The sequence below is a fragment of the Lactuca serriola genome, chromosome 7 (assembly GCF_051521515.1).
Source record: "Lactuca serriola cultivar US96UC23 chromosome 7, Lser_US96UC23_V15, whole genome shotgun sequence".
NCBI classification, from domain to species: Eukaryota; Viridiplantae; Streptophyta; class Magnoliopsida; order Asterales; family Asteraceae; genus Lactuca; species Lactuca serriola.
This window is the reverse complement of record NC_136414.1, coordinates 21,388,924-21,411,626: the sequence shown is the minus strand read 5'-3', so window position 1 is coordinate 21,411,626 and position 22,703 is coordinate 21,388,924. Positions and strand designations below refer to the sequence as shown.

The 22,703-nt window shown below is 35.3% G+C and overlaps 1 protein-coding gene and 2 long non-coding RNA genes across 3 annotated transcripts; 2 read left to right on the top strand and 1 right to left on the bottom strand.

The window, feature by feature from the left end:
* The first annotated feature begins 8,892 nt into the window (after window positions 1–8,892).
* LOC145062128 (B-cell receptor-associated protein 31-like protein) lies at window positions 8,893–10,089 on the top strand. Its single transcript, XM_079009766.1, has 2 exons — window positions 8,893–9,296; window positions 9,488–10,089. The coding sequence occupies exons 1-2, from the start codon at window positions 9,002–9,004 to the stop codon at window positions 9,850–9,852; spliced, it is 660 nt and encodes a 219-aa protein (XP_078865892.1). The 5' UTR covers window positions 8,893–9,001; the 3' UTR covers window positions 9,853–10,089.
* Window positions 10,090–14,636: 4,547 nt separating this feature from the next.
* On the bottom strand, window positions 14,637–15,682 carry LOC145062130 (uncharacterized). Its single transcript, XR_013687439.1, has 2 exons — window positions 15,560–15,682; window positions 14,637–14,980 (listed from the first exon to the last, which is right to left on the bottom strand). It is a non-coding gene; the product is annotated as an uncharacterized LOC145062130 (long non-coding RNA).
* On the top strand, window positions 15,431–16,474 carry LOC145062129 (uncharacterized). The gene is made up of 2 exons (XR_013687438.1): window positions 15,431–15,908; window positions 16,078–16,474. It is a non-coding gene; the product is annotated as an uncharacterized LOC145062129 (long non-coding RNA).
* The last annotated feature ends 6,229 nt before the right edge of the window (window positions 16,475–22,703 follow it).

The window sequence follows — 22,703 nt, the reverse complement described above, 5'->3', positions numbered from 1 at the left end:
AAGATAAACAAATTCATGAAGGCCAACAAGTGTTGCTCTTTAACTCAAGACTAAAGCTTTTCTCGGGAAAACTCAAGTCAAGGTGGGATGGGCCTTTTATAGTGAAGACGGTGTTTCCACATGGTGCTATAGAGCTATTATCAAGAGATGGCACGCCTTTCAAGGTCAATGGTCATAGGGTTAAAAAATATGAAGAAGGAGTCCCCCGGAATGAAGGAATGGAAGAGTTGATGTTGCTGGAAAGGATTGCAACCACGTAGAAGGGGAGGAATCCATCTAATGACTCCCTAAAAAGAAGCGCTTCTCGGGAGGCAACCCAAGTTTCAAGTTTGCATTTTCTTTCCTTTTTCTTTATTTTTATTATTTTTGTTTTCTTCATCTATTTTTGAGAATATAACTGCTTGAGGACAAGCAATGCTTAGAGTGTGGGGTGGATGGTTTAAAAAAGGAGAAAATACATAAATTTTTCAAAATTGTCAGAAAATTTTTCAAACTGCAAGGTTTACTCGCCGAGTAGGCACGTTTACTCGGCGAGTACCTACCCGAGTAACTCGAAAAAACGCGTAACTGCATATGTACTCGGCGAGTAGGTCCGATCTACTCGGTGAGTAGCCAATTTACACGGGTGAAATATAAGTCTGTAAAAAAAAGAGGGTTTTTCACCCATTTCACCTCATACTCGCCGTGCACAGCAAATCCTCGAGTAGCCAGGCGATTTTCGCGATTTCGTCCCAGTTCTCCGATTTTCCACTCGATTTGCATCATTCAACCAAAAAGGTAACATCTTTACACTATAAACTCGTTAAAGGTTCGATCTTTATCGTAGATTTGCCCCAATTTTGCTTGATTTCGAATTTGGGGGTTTCCTCAAATTCTAGGGTTTCGAATTAGCCATGAATCACGTAATATTATGACGAATTTCTTTACGATTTATGGTTAGATAGGCCATTACAACAAACCCCTGTGGAAAAATTGGATTATTAGACGCTATACACAGGTCCGAGACAATACAGTCCCGATGTTCATCATACTCGCCGAGTAGGTCGTGTACTCGGCGAGTAGATGACTATTCAGACCCACTTTCTTTGTTTTTAATTACTGGGTATTGTTTGCTGGTGTGTTTTTTGGTGTTTGTATGCAGGAACCATGTTCAGAAGGGGGCAGTCTTCGCGCGGGGGAAGTCAAAGTGATATTCCATGGCTTTCCTTTCAACACATAACTTCCAAGTCATCCCAAACAAGGGCTAGAAACAGGTTGGAGGCCCTCAAGCAAAATGAAATTCATCTCCCAAACACGGTTGATTGGGGTTGGCTGGGCAATGTAGGGTTGGAGGAGGAGCTTACACCTTATCTGGTGAAAGAGTGCAGTTTGGGGTACACCACCATCACGTGTGATGGGTGGTTATAATTGTTCAAAATTCAGGAATCCGTGTATGTTGAGTTGTGCTGGGAGTTTTTCGCTACCATCTCATTTCGAGGTGGTAGTGACTACTACAATCCCAACATAATCTCTTTTTCTTTGGGTGGAGAGCTGCGACAATGCATCATTGCTGAGTTCTCGTGGAGGTTAGGAATCTATGATCAAAGCATGATGTTGACGGAAGATTTTGAAGCATTCTTGGAAAATTGCCACAAAGAACTTCCCGAGGCAGTGGTGGCCTCAACATGGTGGAACACGATCTCCAACCGAGTTTATATTCCTTCCACCGCCTAAGAAGGCCACATCCGCTCACCAATCCACCGCCTTATTCACCGACTTGTTACCAGCACCATCAACCAGAGGAAGGATTGGGACAAGGTCCCAACCCTTGACATCTTCTATTTATGGAGTATCATTACTCCCGAAGCCTTTTGCAACCTCCCGTACTGCATTGCCAAATTCCTTGCCGAAGGGGCGGTCAAGGAGAAAATCAATTCAAAAATCAATGGAGGAATGTTTATCACTCGACTGGCCAAGTCATTTGGGATACTTGATCTGCCGCAAGCTAGGGCACTCACGGTTATCCACCCTCCACCATTCAACACGGCATTATATCGGAGGGCAAGGATAGTCGAGAAGTTTGGTGACTCATTCACCATCCCACATGAAGATGAGCCGGCGATTCCGGAGGAGCCGGGGAAGCGGGTCAGACAGCATAGCGAGCGGGTGCAAGAAGACCCACCGGTTATTCCGGTGGAGGAGGATAATGACGGATGGAACCAGTTAGAATACCGCCGCTACTTAGATGACATTGGGCAAGGGGTGAACTATAATAACCAATATTTTGAATATCTTTTTCAACAAATGAATATCACCCCAAGATCCGGTCCCGGGTATCCATATATTATAAATTGGGATGAGCGGATGAGGAGGAGAGTCGGAGAAGGAGGAAGTGGCACGGGAGGAGCCGATATGGAGGATGAATGATGAAGAATTGTTTTCTTTTATGTTTTTATGTTTATGATGTTTTGTTTTGGACAAATGTTAAAACACTTGGATGATGTTTGTTTTTGTGGGTTGATTATTAGTGTCACTTTTAGTTGTTTAATTTATTTTTCAGGATAGAAGATTAGGAGGCATGCTAATTCGAGGGTCAAGAAGGGATTAAGAGATTTTCAAGAAAAAAATGGAGTGTTGTCCTTAGGATTGAGTCCTTAGATATATATATATATATATATATATATATATATATATATATAACTCAAGGGTTGCCAATCTTTTTTGCTAATTCACCATTCTCCCCCTTTTTTTCTTTGTTCTACTTGGCAAGAAATACCCCCCAAAGCCCCGGTATCATCCCGACACCCGAAGCAAGTCCCGAAGCCCCGAAGATTCCGAGAAATAGAGTTGTCGAGCCGAACCTTTGCCCGCGAAAATCCCGGTTTTGGAAGATATCCCGGTTTCATTGAAGATTATTATTTTAAGAGTCGTAGTGCTTTCCAGACATCGTCTTATCAAGTGAGTGTGTAGTTGCTTTCTTCTAACACATAGATATGAATTATTTCTCTATAAATTACGTGCTATGTGTTTATATATTATCTGTTATTTGGAATGAGTATTGAATGAATATATTATATTGGTTTTAAGTTGTCTATGAATGTGTATATATATATATATATATATCTACAAAAATGTTAGGTAAAGCATGGTTAGATAGTTGATGTGTGATGAAATAAAAATGATGAGAGGCCTCGATGTGATCGTGATGTAGTCGTCCAACAGAATATGGATGACGACCACAGACTTTTCTAGACAGTTCAGTGGAACGCTGGCAGGCTCATAACTTGTAGGTGCAGTGAACTTGGGTATTCATTTGTTGTATTCTATCCCCCTTATGGTTGCCTTAGGACATTCATTGCTGAGGAAACCCCTCTACAGTAGTGTCCGTCCCGATGAAAATCCTAGATTAGGTCCCTTGTAATAGTTGTTGTCATAGGGACGTAAAGTGAGGATAACGGGAATGGGTAATCGGGTTATTTTTGGTTGGTGAAATTAAATATAACTATTTATTGTGGGTTGAAAATCCTATATGCTCACCAGGCTCCCAAGTCTGACCCACTCAGTTTCTTTGTATTACAGGTAGTGGCGTGAGAGCGTAAGTTAGGGAACTTGTGAAGATGTTTTTTGTTTATAGACCAGTAGTTGTATATAACTATGTAAGGTCTATGTTTTATTGTTTATGCTTTTATGCCTGTATCGGCACATTACATCCCGAGTTTTGATATATAATGAAAATACATTTCTTTAAAGAAATGCTTTGATAAACCTTATTTTATCATGCATTGTTTTGGGGACAAATTCTGCAACTCTTTTAAATCAATGGATTTACTCTGAAATTATTTTAAAAGCATAAATGAAACCGGTCTTTTCTAGCCGTGATTTTGGGGATGTCACACTATATAAATTATATTGTATACATTGTTATTAAAAATTATATGGTATATATAGTTATTGAAAGTTATAATATTATAAGTACGATGTTATGATAGAACATAAACAAAAGTATAATGTTATAATTAACAAAAGTATCATATTTTTGTTAATTATAGCATCATACTTTTGTTTATTTTTCTATTATAGCATCGTACTTTTTTTATTATACTATATTCACAAGTATGTAAAGAAACATAGCTCTTTAGTTCTTTACTTTGCTAAATACAAGCACTTTAACTTATCAATTAAGAACTATATGCACTCAAACTAATAAACCTAAACATCTAACACAACCAATTCCAATTTTAAAACATACAATTTTATACATCAGTTCTAATTTTATACAAATATACATCAATTCCAATTTCATACAAGTATAATAGAATTCCAATATATACAATTTTATACACTCAAACTATTAAATTGAATATCACATAATAATACATGTATACAATATATTCAATTCGAATTTCCATTTCATTTTAGACATACAATACCACTTTCATATTCCAATTTCATACAATTAAGCATACAATACATCCCATTTAAATTCCAATTTCAAACAATTAAGCAATACTTCTAATTTCATACAATCATACCTTATAGAACTTAACATTTTAGACATCCAATTCCAATCATATAAATATGAACACATCTAGATACAAAATCAACAAATCATGCCTAGTTTCATATTCATGCCATTAATTTAATACACCACAGTGAGAATAAACAGAAATCAATTATACAATAGGTTGCATGAACACAATTTCATGCCAAAACAAGAAAAAAAAGGAAAAAAAAGAGAAATCATAAGCTTACCTCAAAATTAGTGGTGTAGGTAGCTGAATTGTTAGAAAATAGGGGATGAATAGATTGCTTGGATTCTCATAAAGTTGTGATTCACTATCAAATTGAAGTATTTCGATGGTACAGATCGAACACTCAATTGGATGAAATTCAGAGAATGAAATCTGAGAATGTATGTGAAAATGTTCTTTAAGAAGTACCAGAAAAATGACCAAAAAACGGATATATCATTCCTGTCTAAAAACTGTCAACAGACAGTTACAAACTGTCATAAAACTTCCAAACCTGGCAGCTCGATCCCAGCCAGGGGATCTGCCCCTTGGACCCCGCCAGGGGCTGCCGCCCCTGGGACCCCGCTCCCAGGGGCGTTGCCCCCGGACCCCTGTTCGTTTAGGGGCTCCGCCCCTAAATAACAATATACTTTGAATCTTGAAAAACTTGAACAAGTGTGCACTCCTATACCATCCTAACTTGTTCAATATTCAACAAGATCACTTTTGGTCAACAAATTTAATCCTATTACACTTAAATAATATTGATGATATAAAATCATCAACAAACCTCCCCCATTTAAGTGTAATCCTGAGTAAACTTAAAACAAAACATAAACAACAACAAACTGATGCATAAATGAAATTTCATGATGATTGAATTTCATATTAGTATATTACTCAATCCAAATATTCGAATATCAGGGTGTCACTAAGGATTGAACCCTTTCTATTCTAAGTGAATACATGAAGATAATACACACACTAGTTTACATTCTCATAATTTCTAACTTGACACTATATTTTACTAGCTTGTGTCCCATCCTTCAATATGCATATCAAAGCCAAGTCCCAACTTCTTAAAGCAGCTAAACTTCATGCTTATATAGGTAGTTCTTTTATTCTTGCACTTGAAAATGCAATTTTTCAAAGAACTATTAAGAAATAAATTTTCAACCTCCTTAACTTGCAGTACTGAACACATACCTTGGGATGATCATAAAAATGTGTTCCAATCTTCAAATATCAAGGTTTCCACATTGAATTCAACATCTAATATTGCATTAGATGGGAATTGGGTATCTTAATATAAAAGATTTTAAGTGGACTTTAAACCCATCCCTATAGCTGCCTTGTGCACAAGATCTCTTGCTAACACTTTGGTTAGATGATCGGCTAAATTCAACTGAGTTCTTACAAACTCCACAGATATCACACCACTCATGATGAGCTCACGAATCATACTATGTCTAACACCTAAATGTCTAGACTTTCCATTGTACACTTGACTATAAGCCTTAGCCAAGGTTGCGGCACTATCACATCTGATAGAAATGGTAGATATCGGTTTAGGCCATAATGGAATTTCATAAATCAAATTCCTTAACCACTCAGCTTCTTTAACAGCAGCAGACAATGCAACAAACTCAGACTCCATGGTTAAGTTAGCAATACAAGTTTGTTTCTTAGATGCCCAAGAAATGGCACCTCCTCTAAGAAGAAACACCCAACCACTTGTAGATGAGTGGTCCTCTAAGTGGTCAATCCAACTGGCATCTGAATAACCTTCCAAAACAGAAGGATATCCACTATAAGTTAAAACATAATTCATGGTCCCTTTCAAGTACTTGAATACTCTACTCACAGCTTGCCAATGATGTGAACTAGGATTACTAGTATATCTACTAAGCCTTCCCACATCATATGCTATATCAGGCCTAGTACTAACCATGGCATACATTAGACAACCAATAGCCCTAGAATATTCAAGTTGAGACACTGGAGATCATTTATTTGGTAAAAGCTTGAGACCCCGCTATGATCCCAGTCAGGGGCTCTGCCCCTTGGACCCCAGTCAGGGGCTCTGCCCCTTGGACCCCGCTAGGGGCTGCCGCCCCTAGGACCCCGCTCCCAGGGGCACTACCCCCGGACCCTCGTTCGTTTAAGGGCTTCGCCCTTAAATAATAATATACTTTGAATCTTGAAAAAATTGAACAAGTGTGCACTCCTACACCATCCTAACTTGTTCAGTATTCAACAAGATCACTTTTGGTCAACAAATTTATTCCTATTACACTTAAATAATATTGATGATATAAAATCACCAACATGAATCACCGAAAATAAGTTTGGCCAGCGGTGGTGAAGGTTGTGGCCGGAGGATAGGCCGATAATGGTGAGGGCTTTGAAGGCTCCAACAACTAGAAAAAAATCCACCAAAATTGGAGTTAAAATTTGAGCATTCACAAACTAAGAAGAAAACAAGGACCAAGAAGCATACCTTTTAGTCGTCGGTGAAGGGGAGTGGCTGGAGGATAGGTCTGGTCGTCGACAACGTAAGAGAGAAATAGAAGCGAAAGCAGTTTGAAAAATGAATGCATGTCGCTCTTTGTTAGTGCTAAACCCTATGCAGACGACAAGTCGTCGGTATAGGGCAAGCAAAACTACATCGTTTCGTATTTACGTCAATAAAAAATAATTAAAAAAACAGTTTCGGCGACGACATATTGTCTGGACAGATATTTTACGTGGATCGCCACATCATTTTGCCGACGACATGTCGTCGACATAATCTTAGGAAAACAACACCTTTTTATTTTCTGCGACACGAAATATAAATAAATTGAAATTATTTTTTTAATAACCTATATCGACGACAGATCGTCGACATAAGTTTTCAGAATACCACGAAACTTTTTCCCCTTCCCCCGAATCTACGACGACATCATGTCGTCTGCTTAGCTTTTGCAGTCAAACAAACTCAAACAAACATGGTTAAAGTTAGGAAAATGCGAAAACATAGAAAACCAATGAGATTGTGTCATCTCAACCTTATATTTTGGACAAAAATCTATCCAAACTTTGAACTACATGATGATAATTGATGATATATGAGAAATTGTTTCATATTAGCAAAAACATTTTTTTTTTTTTTTACATTTTGATTATGAAAACTTTAATTTAAAAATGGTTAAGGACGTAAAAAAACGGTTGTTCAAGTACATTCTTTTCTTTGAGGTCGAAAATTCAAGTACGGTCATGGACATAAATGAAATTATATATTAGTTGAAAACTAAATTGTATATTTATATTTGTCTCTTAAAAAATAATAATGTAAAATTATTAATAGTCTAAGTAACTCTAATCTAGATCATTTTAGCAATTTAGTTTTCAAAAAAGAAACTTTGACCTAACGGTAAGATGTTACTTTTTCAAATAAGAAATTATAAATTAAGTTTTTTAGAAGAAATAAATGGTATTTAAGAATATGTTTTTTTTCTTGATCATAATTATCAATAGAAACCTAAAATGAGTGCCATGATGCCCCTTTGCGTGTAGTCATGGTTCAATCCACCACACCTTATGCAATAAAGTTTCAGTCATTCTCTCCACTTGCCCACACACACTGTCACTGACACACGTTCTATTTGTTTAATTGCCAAGACCCCCATATATATTTCTAAGCATGGTAGCCATGATTTCAATGATGTTAAGGTTTTGCAACTGTGCGTTACTTTAGGGACTACAAAAGTAAATATAGTAAAAGCAGGGCTTGTTTTTTAAAATAGTTTATGAATAATAAACACACCATATTCATAACTACCACACAACCACCAAGCAGTCGACATTGTTTACCTAAAAGATGTAAACAGTTATTATTATTATTTTTTTTTGTATACTTTAAACCAAATATAATATATTATAGTAAAATTTTATAATTATGAATTACTCATTCAATCATTATTTTAGTAGACTTTTAATGCTAAATTTTATTTATTTTTAAAGATAAAATATATTTACAAAATTACAATACAAGATCTTCTATTTTAACTAGTTTTTATTTTATACTTTGTATTTGATAGAATTAGAGTACGATAGATGAATTATAAAAAAATAGTGAGAACATTTTTTCTATAAAAAAGAGCCATCTATGTCTAAATAACAAATTAAATCTTAAAAACATCTTAACTAACTTCTAATTTTAGTTTTATTGACTATCATCCAATCAAAATACAAATAAAATGTCCGTCATTAATGTAGTTGAAATATCGGTCACCAAACGCCCATAAAAGCAAAATATATTAAAGTATGAGGGTATATTTGATAATATGTCAATACATTGAGTACTGAAATGTAATATCTAGAAGTTTCTAACGAAGTCCGTGAAATGTACACAAACCCTCCACTGTTATTCTTCTTCCTGTCAAACTTTTGAGAATCCGTACATCTCAAGCCTATGCTACCACCCTGCTAAACTGTACAGTCACGTCGGCGCTAATCGATTCACAGCCATGATTCATATTCTCTTCGCTCTCATACTAGCCGAGATGGCATTGATCGTGATTTTCGTGTTCAAAACCCCTCTAAGGAAGTTTGTTATCATGGGTTTGGATCGAGTCAAGCGTGGTCAAGCACCGATCGTTGTGAAAGCCGTTGGATCGACTATATTCGTCGTGATGATGTCTAGTGTGTATAGTGTGATGCAGATCCATAATCGCCGAAACAGAGACGACGACGGCGTTGGCGAACTTACTCCAACTGATCAGATTCTTGCAGCCAGACATCTCCTTGAAGCTTCTCTCATGGGTACGACTTCAATTTTATTACTTTTTCAGTTTTTTGCGTAATTGAGGTCATATATGTGTGATTGACATCGGGATTTAGGGTTTCATGGATTCAATTTTGTTTACTTGAGCATATTAGCGTTTGAATGATACTGCTTGATTGGGAATTTTTGGAATTAGGGCTAGAAAATGATTAACCCTAAATTCTTGCAGGATTCTCGTTGTTTCTTGCACTAATGATCGACAGACTGCACCATTACATCAGAGAACTCCGCATCAGAAGAAAGAACATGGAGGCAATCAAGAAACAAAACCGGATCATGGAAAACGGGAAAACTGGAAATCAAGATGAAGTGAAAGCTTTAGAGGACGAACTAAGTACCCTAAAAGACAAAATTACACATCTTAAATCAGAACTTGATGAAAAGACAAAAGAAGCAAGTGATGCAGAAGCCAATGCGACTGCAATGAAGAAACAATCTGAAGGGTTTCTTCTTGAGTATGACCGTTTGCTTGAGGAGAACCAAAACTTTAGAGCTCAGTTGCAGTCATCTGAACGAAGATCAAGAGCTATTTAGGGTTTTATCACTTCTGTTATCTAATCTAATACACTGGTTTCTTTCCTGTTTTTGAAAGTTTTTGAGTTTGTGAGTTTTTTGTGTATGTGTTATGCTCTCACCCCACATATTTGTTTGATTTCCCTGTGATATAAATGGTGGTAGAAACTAGTTAATAGGTTAAGGGGAAAAATACCATCTGGTTTGTACAAGGAATGATTTTTGATCTTTTCACAGAAAAATGGAAGTTAACATCAATCTGTCTTCAAGATGTGTGGAATATACTTGGGACATATTGAGAGGATGTTGTGAATGATTAGTCATACATGTACATTAGTACATATTGAAAGTAAACTTCGGGTAAACATGATTTTGAACGAAATTTTCGTGTGTACTTGATACGAAGGTGAGATGTTGCAAGTTGTATTATAATCTTGATTTAAATATATTATTTTATTTGTATAATGTTAGATTCCTAATCTTAAACCAAAAACAAGAAACAAGGAATGGTAGATGACTAGACCTTGTAGTTGTAGGTTAGCTAAGGGGTTCTTGATTGGATTAGAACTAACCGAGTTGGAAACTGATTGGGTTGGAAGTTCTGACTGGGATAACTAGGTTAGCTAAGGGGTGGTTTGATAGTTATTGACTGGATTAGAACTAATTGGGTTAGAAGTTGATTGGGTTGGAAGTTTTGATTGGGGTAACTTCTGACTGAAACTAGTTGTTTGATTTTATATCTACTGGCTATGCAAAATGACTATATTACCCTCAGACAATATTTTTTTTTCATAATTATTCCATTATAATTTATCATTTAATTTATAACATTACATTTTTTACAAAAGCAAAAAAGCTAATACAACAAAGACAACTTTCTTAATGGAATCTTGGGAATTTTAACATTCATGATTTAATATGGGAACAATCGAAACCTAATACAGTTAACACTAATTAAAGAAAACTTTTTTTTTTTTTTTTAAATTTGATGGGGCAATTATTCAACTGTTACAAGAGCATAAACAACATATAAAGACAAAAAGAAAAAAACAATATCAGTAACCATTCAACCAAGTGATAAATTACTTATTTATGTTCATGTTATATGCTTTAATACAAGTCAGGTTGAGATAAATATAAAAATTTAACAAGGGAAGCCAGAAAACACGCAACACATCATCATCAGGGGTAAAATGGTAAAAAAAAAAGAAGTAGACCACACCAAGGCCAGTCACAAGAACAACATCATGTCATCATCTTGGGAAAAAATACTTTGTTTCCACAGTTTTGTTCATATTCTACTGTAAATTCTACAACACAGCAGCACCAATTGCAAAATCAATATGTAAAGCAAAAAACATGTATTTAAACCAATATATTGAAACATCGGTGTGTGTACAGCCAACTACCTCATCATCCCATTCAACCAGTTGCAAAATATTGTTTGTAAAAACTTCAAATAAACAATCAATGATACAACTGAATCACAAGAGCATTTATACAATTGAAGACAATTTTAAAAAAATAAATAAATAAATAATAATAATAATAATAATTACATGGGTTTTGATCTTAATATGGCATACCTTGGCTTAGAGATGATGAAATCGATTGGAGAAATCAATAGGATCGAATGTAGTTTTCTAGGAGATAGGATTCGATTTTGATGGTTATAAAACAAAATTATGAAGGGTAAAATAGGTATCCTTTATCCATCGCTCATCCACCGCAGGCAAGGAATGAAGGAATGGAGAATATGTGTCGTCAAAGGAGAAGTGAAGGAGCGTTGCTGGTAGAAACCGTATCTTTTTCTTCATTCCCCCGGCCAACCATGTTTTTCCTTTGGACCGAATCAACACAAAAATGGGGACCCAATCAACATTTTGGACCGAGTCGAAGGTTGCAGCAGCAAAGCAAACACACTGACTCAAGAATTCTAACCGAGTCCAAACATTTGACCCAATCAGAAAGTACATCAAACAAGCCCTAACTCTTTAAGACATAATATGCATCATCATGACTGAAATGAATATAGTCGATTTATGTTTTAACAGCCACTATGTTAAAAAAATAAAATTCTATAGTCAAGAATAATTTTAGAAGTACTGAAATATTGAAAATTTTATGATGAGATTCCAATTTATAACCAACTTGATAAATTCATCTAAAAAGTCCACCAATAATATAAGTAATAGAAATTATCTTATTTCTTCCAACTTGATGTTGAGTTCATGTTTCCCTTATTTCTTCAATTTTCTCTTTTATATATGGTAGTTGCGGTCGAATCCCTTATTTCTTCATTTTTCTCTTTTATTTCTTCATTCACCTTTAATTACTATATATTTTTAATATACATGTAATACAATTTAAAAAAAAATAGAAATTAGCATTTTAGGCTTTGTACTTGCAAATTCAAAATTTTCATATATAAACATCATTTTTAGTTATATATACATTTTACTTTGTAATATCTCCATTTTACTATGTTAATTGGTAAAACAAATTAACACTTTTTCAATATCGTTATATTAAAATAGCTAATATTGTTTTATAGATTTCAATACGATATGGATTCGACCGACCCTAAACACATATGAAAACAAAGCAAATTACTTATGGATAATAGAAAACCCGGTGTTATGTCTATCATTGAAATTGGTAATTGTTTATCTTCAAGTAAAATTAATTTTATTGTCATTGACTTTCTAAATTTAATTTTTCTTTCAAAAATATTGTTTTGTATCGTATCAACTTTTCATGTTAAGTAACCAAATATTTCTACGTATATTGTCAGTGGACAAAATATCAACCCAAATTATATCATATGGATATCAACATAAAAATTTCCAATCTACTTTCACTTTTAATATTATAAGTCCATTATTTAACGATGTTAATGAAAAAAGAAAACTTAAAAAATTATATTTGGATAACAAAAGATTATGTCGACCACACCAAGCAATATTTCTTTGTTTATCATGCAATTTATTTGACTTTTCATCGGTAACTTTGTGTTAGACATCTCTGGTTAGTTAATTGCTTAATTTATTATCGGTAGCTATTTGTGAAATAACCAATACATATTTGTATTAAATATTGTTATTATTTTATACTTAATGTTTATCATGATCACATTGATTTTATTATATTTTCAATTATTATTTAATAAATCCATTATATATCATTTTCAATGATATCACTTCACTTATTTTCTCTTTTTCTTTCTTAATATAAACGTTAAGTTATAAATATTTTTTATTTTTAGTGTAACTTACATCTTCTAATTTTTTAGACAATGATGGTAAACTTAGCAATAAAACATCTAATTTTGTATTCAAATAAGTTTTGGAAATAAATAATTCATAACATTATTTACAATATATCAATAGTTTTTTATTAGTATAAATTCAGTTACCTATTTATTCATCAATTCGTTTGTACTTATTTCAAAAGTTTACTTTAAAAATATTTAATATTGATATCTTCATATTCAACACAATTATTTAGAATACTTCAATAGTTTTTTGTTAGTATAGATTCAATTACTTAGTTATTCATCATTTCATTTTTATTTATCTAAAAGTAGTAATTTAAGTCTGTATTTATGTAAAAATAGTACTTTAAGTTTAAACGCTTAATATTTACACCTTTATATCATTATATTTTTAATAAACACGTATAATATATGAGTCTCACACCTAGTTTGTGTGTGTGTGTGTGTGTATATATATATATATATATATATATATATATATATAGAGGGAGAGAGTTAGGTTCATATGTTTTCAATAAGTATTGTGTGCCTCTAACAACCAATCAGAATTAAACAAAAATAAATTCAATAATAAATCATAAAAGGGTATAATAGTAATCTTGGCTACACTTAATTATGGTAAATATTTAAAACATTTAATATCCTTTAAATTAGCAAAATTAGTTTGTTAACCCTACAAAAACACCGAGCCTTCATCATCTTGTTTCCCCTACACAATCGACAAGTATTCTATCCCATTCCAAACCTCCAGTGATTGAAAAAGAGAGGAAAGTCGAAGTCGGCACTATTTCCCATCGATTATGATGCACATCCTAGGAGGATACCCTACCACTTTCTTATGTGTATCTATGATTCTTCTGTGTTGACGTATCAACAGGTAACTCAATTTTTATTTGTTGTGTTTTTAGGGTTCGTTGTTGCGGTCTCCTCGATCAATTGTATAGACCCTGTAACTAAATTGAATTTGAAAAAAAAAACCATCGAGATTTTGTTCCAAGTTGCATCTAATTTAAGTTATTTCGGAAATTAGAGCTTGAGTTTCATGTTTCAAAACCATTACGAAACAACTTACAACTAAAAGAATAGGTTTGTGTTTCTTATACAAAACTATAACAAAACCTACCACTACATCCCACTGAAAAAAAAATGTTTTATTAATATTTGAAGACACTAACCATTGATTTCAAGTACGTATTTTATTTATCTCATGTAGTATAAAAAGAAGAATTTTGTCAAATCATAAGTATATATTGAAAAGTTAATTTGTTTTTGTATTCTGTTTTGCATTTGGGATGCTAAAGCTTTCGTAAGGTAAGATGATAAATATTATAGTAACTTTTTTTAATCAATATATTAATTGTTTTTAGATGTGTAATGCTTACTTGTCTTTGGAGTTTGTGTGTAATTCTTTACGCATACATTCCTACATAATGGCTTAAATATGATTAAAAAATAATAAGGATTTGAATCATTCATGATCCAACGAGCTACTTGATTATTCTTGTAGAATGGATCCAATACTATTAACTGATAATGTAGTTGCCCTCATTATTTTGTCAGAATTACAACCCACATTGTCAATTTAAAATATGGTATGCATTCTCTCAAAATTAAAATGTCATATATATTCTATCTGTAACGTCCCAAAATAGAGACCCACATTTTTTTTGTTTAATTACATTAGTTATGAAAATAGTTTACGGAAAACATCGTTGCTATTATTTCAAAATATCAAGTCACAAATCACAAGTCCCGAAAACGATAACATAAAATAGTAAAATGTCAGAGTACAATCCTAGGGTTCTCAAAGCGGAAACCATATGTGTGTGATGCGCTGCTACCCTGTCGGCTCCTTCCCCTTAGCTGAAGAGGCACCTGAAACCAAAACTAAAAACGGTAAACGTGAAGCTTAGTGAGTTCCCTATCATACCGCATACCATACAACCATACATATTGTCGGGCGGTTCTGTGGTGCCCGACCTACTCGTGTCAAACCATTCTGGGGTGTTAATCTACCTATGTCAAGCCATTATGAGGTGCTGACCCACCCGTGTTAGGCCATTCTGGGGTGCCTGTCTACCCTCCGGTTTATCTCACCCGTCACGGGGACTATTTTGTTAAAATATTTCAAGGGTTTAAATGGAATTTAAGTTTACGAAATGGACAGATTTTGTTAAGAAATCTCCATGGGAGGGGCTGTTTTTAATAAATGAAATCAATGTTTGGGTTTTGAGACTGATATTGTAAGGTATTTGTCAAATGAAGGTAGATTTTGATAAATTTAAATGCAAGTTTGAGTTTCTTTAGATTTTGACTTGGTCAAAATCAACGTGTTATTGTTGAAGCCAGGGAGACGATCGGCTGATCCAACTAAAAGGAAATTAGGGCTCATTTGTCCCCGTCATTTGTTGAAGGATGAAATGAATCAACGAAGTTGGTGGGACGGATGATTACAGTCGAGAAGAGGCGCACGAAGGCAGCAGCGCGGCTTCTGCTGAAAGAAAGGAGAAGCTCGCACGAGGCGGTGGAGGCGGCGAGGCTTCTTCTTCTCGTCCGGCTGCGGGGTGTGAAGGCGGATAAGAAACGGGTCCGCCTGGAGCGATGCGAGCATCAGTAGCGACGAGTCTAGATCTTCGGTGGGTTTGCTCGACGGAAGAAGAAGTGGAGGGTGCGAGGGGCTCGATCAGTAGGAAGGGAGGGTTCCGGTGTGGCCCGAGAGAAGGAAAAAGGGGAAAAGGCTTCGGTCTCGGTGGTGATCGACGAGCAATATGGAGAGGGACAGCCTCCCTCCGGCGATTTGCAGGTAATTAAATGGGGTCTGCTCCGGCAGCTCCCCTGTTCTTCTTCTTCTTCTTCTTCTTCTTCTTCTTCTCTCTCTCTCTCTCTCTCTCTCTTTTTTTTTTTTTTTCTGTGTGTGTTGGCTGATATCGATGGATGAACTGGGATAGATGTTTGGGGTTTATGTTTTACAGGGAAATCGATGGGTGTTTGTTCTTGTGTTCTTGACTGGAACTGATGCAGCATGAAAGGAAACATGGAGGCGTTTGGGTTTGTTTCATTTGACAGTTCACGAAGAAGAAGAGTTCAGGTGAAACTTTGAATGGTTTGAAGGCAGTTGTTATAATTCTTGAAGTCATTTGAATGTTCCGTAGACGGAATGGCTACAATGGAAGGACAGCAGAAACTTAGCGTGTGTATTGTACAAGTTTCAATTATTATTATTATTATATTATTATTGTTATTTTATATTTTGTATTATGTATTTGTTTCATTATGTAATGTGTTGTGCATTGATGTATATTTTAATTGTGTATGTATTTATATGTATTTGTTTGATTTGGTATGTATTATTGGTGTTTTCCTCTTGCATACATATGTATGTATACTTAAAATGTTACAAACTATTTTTTAATAATTACAAACCATTTTTTAATTATTATAATCTACTTTCATTTATCATGAATTTGTTATATAACTTGTATAATATATATATATATATATATATATATATATATATATATATATATATATATATATATATATATATATATATATATATATATATTGAAATCCTCCCTTTAGTTTGGTCAAAATTGTACGTTTGGTCCCTAATTTTTTTTGCACTCGGATCGTCCCTGTGGTTTGATTTTGTTGCGTTTTTCGTCGTTATGGTTTGATTTTGTTGCATTTTTCGTCCCTTACATACATAAAGTTAGGGACCAAACATGCAATTTTTACCAAACCATAGGGACGAAAAACGCAACAAAATAAAACCACAGGGACGATCCGAGTGCAAAAAAAAAAGTTAGGGACCAAGCGTGCAATTTTGACCAAACTACAAGGACGATTTCAGAAATTTAATATATATATATATATATATATATATATATATATATATATATATATATATATATATATAAACTCGTACCTTAGGAATGTAAATTTTATAAATTTGTTAAACCTTGGTTTGTTAAATTTAAAATACACACATATTTATGATAATTTAACGAACCACATCTAATTGATCATGATACATGTCGATACCTGTATATACATACAAATATATATAGTCGTTCATGAAATTATTGAGTGTTGGGCTTTTACCATGGTCAAAATCCACCACAATTGGTTTAGATTTCAATAATTTTCCGAAATACATTACCAATAATAGAAATTATGTCGAAATCAATATATTAAGATTTCGCGATTAATAATCTGAAAACGTCTGATTTTTTTTTTTTTTTTTTTTTTAACTTTTATAAATATTTTTATAAAAATATTTCAAATATGAAATTAATATTAGGCTATAACTTGAGTTCAAAAATGCTTTCGAAATTTCCATTTGAGGTGTGCACGTTTTCGGTTTATTGTATTCTACGACTTTCGTTTAAATCACTAAGGCTAAATATCACTCTATCGCAATTCATTATTAACGTCGCGCAGTGTTGTGCCGGTTCTGTCGCGAAACTTCGACAGGTCATAACTTCTTCGTTATAACTCGGATTTCGGCATTCTTTATATATCCGGAACCCTTGCCACGACCACTACAACTTCATTCATAGATATTGGGCTTATCTAGTATTTTATTATTACACTTATTTTTATTCTTAATTCATTTAAGCCACACAATTAAGCATAAAACACATAATACTCAAATAATACATTTTTATAATTTCAAAATGAGTGACAAAGGTTAACCTAGACTATTACATCAATATTAATGCCTAGCCCAGAAACACGGGTGTTACAATTCTCTCCACCTTAGGATGATGTGACATCCCCAAAATCTCGGCCAGAAAAGACTGATTTTCATTTATGCTTTTAAAATATTTTCAGAGTAAATCCATTTGATTTAAAAGAGTTGCGGAATTTGTTCCCAAAAACAAAACATGATAAAACAATGTTTACCAAAGCATTTCATAAAAGAAATGTATTTTCATTATAATCAAAACTCGGGGTGTCATGTTCCGATACAGACCAATAAGCATAAACGATAACATTACAAGTCATTCAACAAATATATACATATACAGACTTGTAAACAAAACAAATGATGGTTCATCCATCTCATGCCCTCGCGCCACTTCCTGTAATACAAATAAAACTGAGTGGGTCAGGCTTGGGAGCCTGGTGAGCATATAGGGTTTTCAACCCACAATAAATAATCATATTTAATTTTCACCAACCAATAATAACCCAATTACCCATTCCCGTTATTCTCACTTTATGTCCCTAAAACAACTAGCATAAGGGACCTAGTCTAAGAATATTTCATCGGGGCGACAACACATGCTTCGGGGGTACCTCAGCAATATAAGTCAAATAAGGCAACCATGAGGGGGATGGAGTACAACAAATGAACATCCGAGTTCATTAACACCTACAGGTGGCGAACCTGCTAATGTTTCCACAAGACGGTCTAGAATAGCCAGTGGTCGTCATCTAAACTCCGCTAGATGACTAAATCAAACAACAACGAGGCCTCTCATCTGTTTATTACACACCAACTATCTACCCATGTTCTACCCAACATATTAGTAGATAAAATATACATTTTTATACATAGTTTTGAAAACCTGTATAGCATGTTTTAATCAACACATAATCCACATAACAGATGAGGCACACACACACATAACACATATCTCATGGAGAATAAATCATATCTATGAGATAGAAGAGAGTGAATACACATTCACACATATAAACAACAATATACTATACACATAGCACGTATTTTATAGAAAATACTTAATATTTATGTGTTAGAAGAAGGTAACTACACACTCACACTTATAAACAACAATATACTTAATACACTCGAACCAAACTTGTATTATTATTGTGTTTATGAAAGGTAGTATACACTCACTTGATCAGAAGATGATCGGACAACACTACGACTTGCAGAAGTAGTAATCCTCAGCAGATCTGAAAGATCTTCACAAAAATCGAACTTCTCGCGGGCAGAGCTTCGGCTCGAGAACCGCACTTCTCGGGATCTTCGGGATCTCGGGACTTGCTTCGGGGCTCGAGTATGATACCGGGCTTCGGGGTATTTCTGGCACGCAAAACGATGCAAAACGGGAGAGAGAAGAGAGAAAATGAACAAAAGAGTCGGCTGCCCTCGCATCCTATTTATAGGAGGCTGGAGCCTCGGAGTACGCGGGGGGTACTGCCCGAAACGTCATTGCTTACGTATCCGAAGCCACTTGCTGCGAGTGTCGACACCTTCGGAGTACGCGGGGCGTACCTCGGATCAGATCGGTGACTCCTTCGGATAATGCTTCCGAATTTCCAATTAAATTTAAATACAAAATATTAAATAAACTTCGGAAATTCATATCTTCTTCATACGAACTCCGTTTTCGACGTTCTTTATATCCACGCGAAGGTGAGACTACGCTCTACAACTTTCGTTTAGACTCCGTCGGCTAATTTTGACTTTATTTTTATTATTTATTTTTAATAGGCCGCGACAGAAAAACTTCGTTATAAATTCATAACTTCTTCGTTTGACGTCCGTTCTCGCCTAACTTTTTATCGCTTCGATACCAACAACGAGACCTTCGATCCTCGTTTAGATTGCTTTGGCTAAAAACCGCTCGATCTCAAATCGAGTATTTCGGGCTGCACACCGCTAAGCCGAAACTTCGATAAATCATAACTTCCTCATACGAAGTCAGATTTGGGCGTTCTATATATATTCGGAAACCTCGTTTCAACTACTACAACATTATTCAAAGATATTAAGTTTATTTTACACTTAAATTTTGACGCTTATTTTTATTCTTAATTATTCAAACCACATAATTAAGCAATTAAGCACAAAACACACAATACTCAAATAATACAATCTTATTATTTCAAAACGGGTTACAAAGGTTAACCTAGACTATTACATTGCTAAAAATGGCAAGCCCGGAAACACAGGCGTTACAGATGATTCTGTCCCCGGAATCACACATCAACAAACAAATGTGAATAGCAACTCATTATGTCACTCTCCGTCTCCCTGGTGAGATTTGGCCCATTCTTATGTTTCCAACGAACAAGCACTAACTCGACCATCTTGCGTCGCAACTTCTTAGTGTTTTGGTCAACGATTCCGACTGGCTCTTCAATTAACCTCTTGTTCTCATCAATTCTCAACTCCGAAAGTGGAATTATATCGGGAACTTCTCCCGTGAACTTTCTCAAATAACACACATGGAAAGTGTTATGAATTCCATTCAGTTCTTCGGGTAATTTGAGCTTGTAAGCTTGGTTCCCAACCTTCTGCAGAACTTTAAACGGTCCAATAAACCTTGGACTTAACTTTCCCCTTTTGCCAAACCTTATAAGTCCTTCCACGACGAGACTTTAAGCAAAACTGAATCCCCAAATTCAAAAGTCATCGGTCTTCTTTTCTTGTCAGCATAGCTCTTCTGACGATCCTGAGCTGCTAACATTCTCTCCCTAATTATTTTCAACTTTTCAGCAGTTTGATGGAATATCTCGGGTCCCATAAACTGCTTTTCCCCAGCCTCAAGCCAACAAGACGGCGTACAACATTTTTTTTTCCGTACATAGCTTGATAAGGTGTCATCTTTATGCTCGAGTGGAAACTATTATTGTAGGAAAATTCTACCAAGAGTAAATGTTCATCCCAATTACCTTGGAATTCCATGGTACATGCTCTCAGCATATCTTCAAACGTTTGTATCATTCGTTCGTTTTGACCATCATTCTGTGGATTGTAAGTTGTACTCAAACATAACTTGGTACCTAATTCCTCTTGTAGACTTCTCCAAAATCGTGAGGTGAAACGGCTGTCATGATCTGACACAATCGTTAACGGAACACTGTGAAGCCTCATAATTTCCTTCACGTATGAATTCGCAAGCTTATCCATAGACCATTTCTCATTGGCTTCTATGAAATGCGTACTCTTAGTGAAGCGATCCATGACCACCCAAATCATGTCGTGACCGTTCTTTGTTCTGGGTAGTTTAGTGACAAAATCCATGGCAATGTCTTCCTACTTACCCATCGGTACAGGTAAAGGTTCTAAACTCCCATATAGTTTCTGATGTTGTGCCTTAACTCTAGCACATGTCACACACTCGGCCACATATTTTGCTACATCAAGCTTCATCGTCGGCCACAAGTAGTAGGGTTTTAGGTCCCTATTCATTTTAGTGCTACCGGGATGAATTGAGTACATGGTTTTGTGAGCTTCTTTCATCAGAAGATCTCTTATTCCTCCTGACTTAGGTACCCAAATATGATCTTGGAATACCTTCAGTCCATGACCGTTTGTACCAAACACCAACGTTTTGCCCAAACGTTCCTCCTTTCGGTCATTCTTTTCTAAAGCTTCTTCTTGAGCTTTCTTTATACTCCCCACAATTGTTGAGACAACTTCTATTCTCAACGCTCTTGGCCTTTTTCTTTCAAGATTGACTTTTTGACTGAGAGCATCAGCAACAACATTTGCTTTGCCGGGGTGGTATAGTATCTCACAGTCGTAGTCCTTGAGTAACTCTACCCAGCGTCGTTTCCTCATATTCAATTCTTTCTGATTAAAGAGATAATGGAAAATCTTATGATCATTGAAAAGTTTGCACTTCGAGCCATAGAGGTAATGCCTCCATATTTTCAGAGCAAATACTACCGCTGCCAACTCTAAATCATGAGTGGGGTAGTTCTTTTCATGCTCTTTCAACTGTCGAGACGCATATGCTATCACCTTTTCTCTTTGGGTAAAAACACAACCCAACCCAACACCAGACGCATCGCTATAGACAACGAAGTCTTTAAGTCCATCGGGTAGAGAAAGAATCGGTGCTTCACATAACTTCTTCTTTAGCAACTCGAATGCTTCTTTGTGCTTATCACTCCAAGTATAAGTAGCTCATTTGTGATTCAAAGCTGTTAATGGAGTAGCGATCGAAGAAAAGCCTTGGATAAACCTTCGGTAATATCCGGCTAATCCCAGAAAGCTTCGGATCTCCGTGGTACTTTTCGGTTGTTCCCACTTCATCACAACTTCAATCTTTTCTGGATCAACCATTATCCCTTCTTGGCTGACCACGTAACCCATCAATTGGACTTCTCGAATCCAAATATCACATTTGGAGAACTTTGCATACAACTTCTCCTTACTCAAGACTTCCAACACTTCTCGCAAGTGTTGGCCATGGTCCTCTTGGCTTTTCGAGTAAATCAGAATGTCATCTATGAACACTATCACAGATTTATCAAGGACCGGTTTACAAACCATGTTCATTAAATCCATGAATGATGCTGGAGCATTGGTTAGTCCAAACGACATAACCAAAAACTCGTAGTGTCCATATCGTGTTCTGAATGTAGTCTTCTCTATATCCTTTTCTCTTACCTTTAGCTGATGATATCCTGACCTTAGGCCGATCTTTGAAAAATAACTTGAACCTTGTAGTTGATCGAACAACTCATCAATCCTCGGCAACGAATATCTATTCTTTATTGTTGCCTTGTTCAACTCTCTGTAATCGATGCACATTCTCATACTTCCATCTTTCTTCTTCACGAATAACACCGGAGCTCCCCAGGGTGATGAACTAGATCTAATGAA

Bases quoted from the DNA above. Each gene is read 5' to 3' on its own strand.
- LOC145062128 (XM_079009766.1), top strand. From the start codon at position 9,002: ATGATTCATATTCTCTTCGCTCTCATACTAGCCGAGATGGCATTGATC. The intron at 9,297-9,487 runs GTACGACTTCAA...AAATTCTTGCAG, and splicing joins CCTTGAAGCTTCTCTCATGG to GATTCTCGTTGTTTCTTGCA.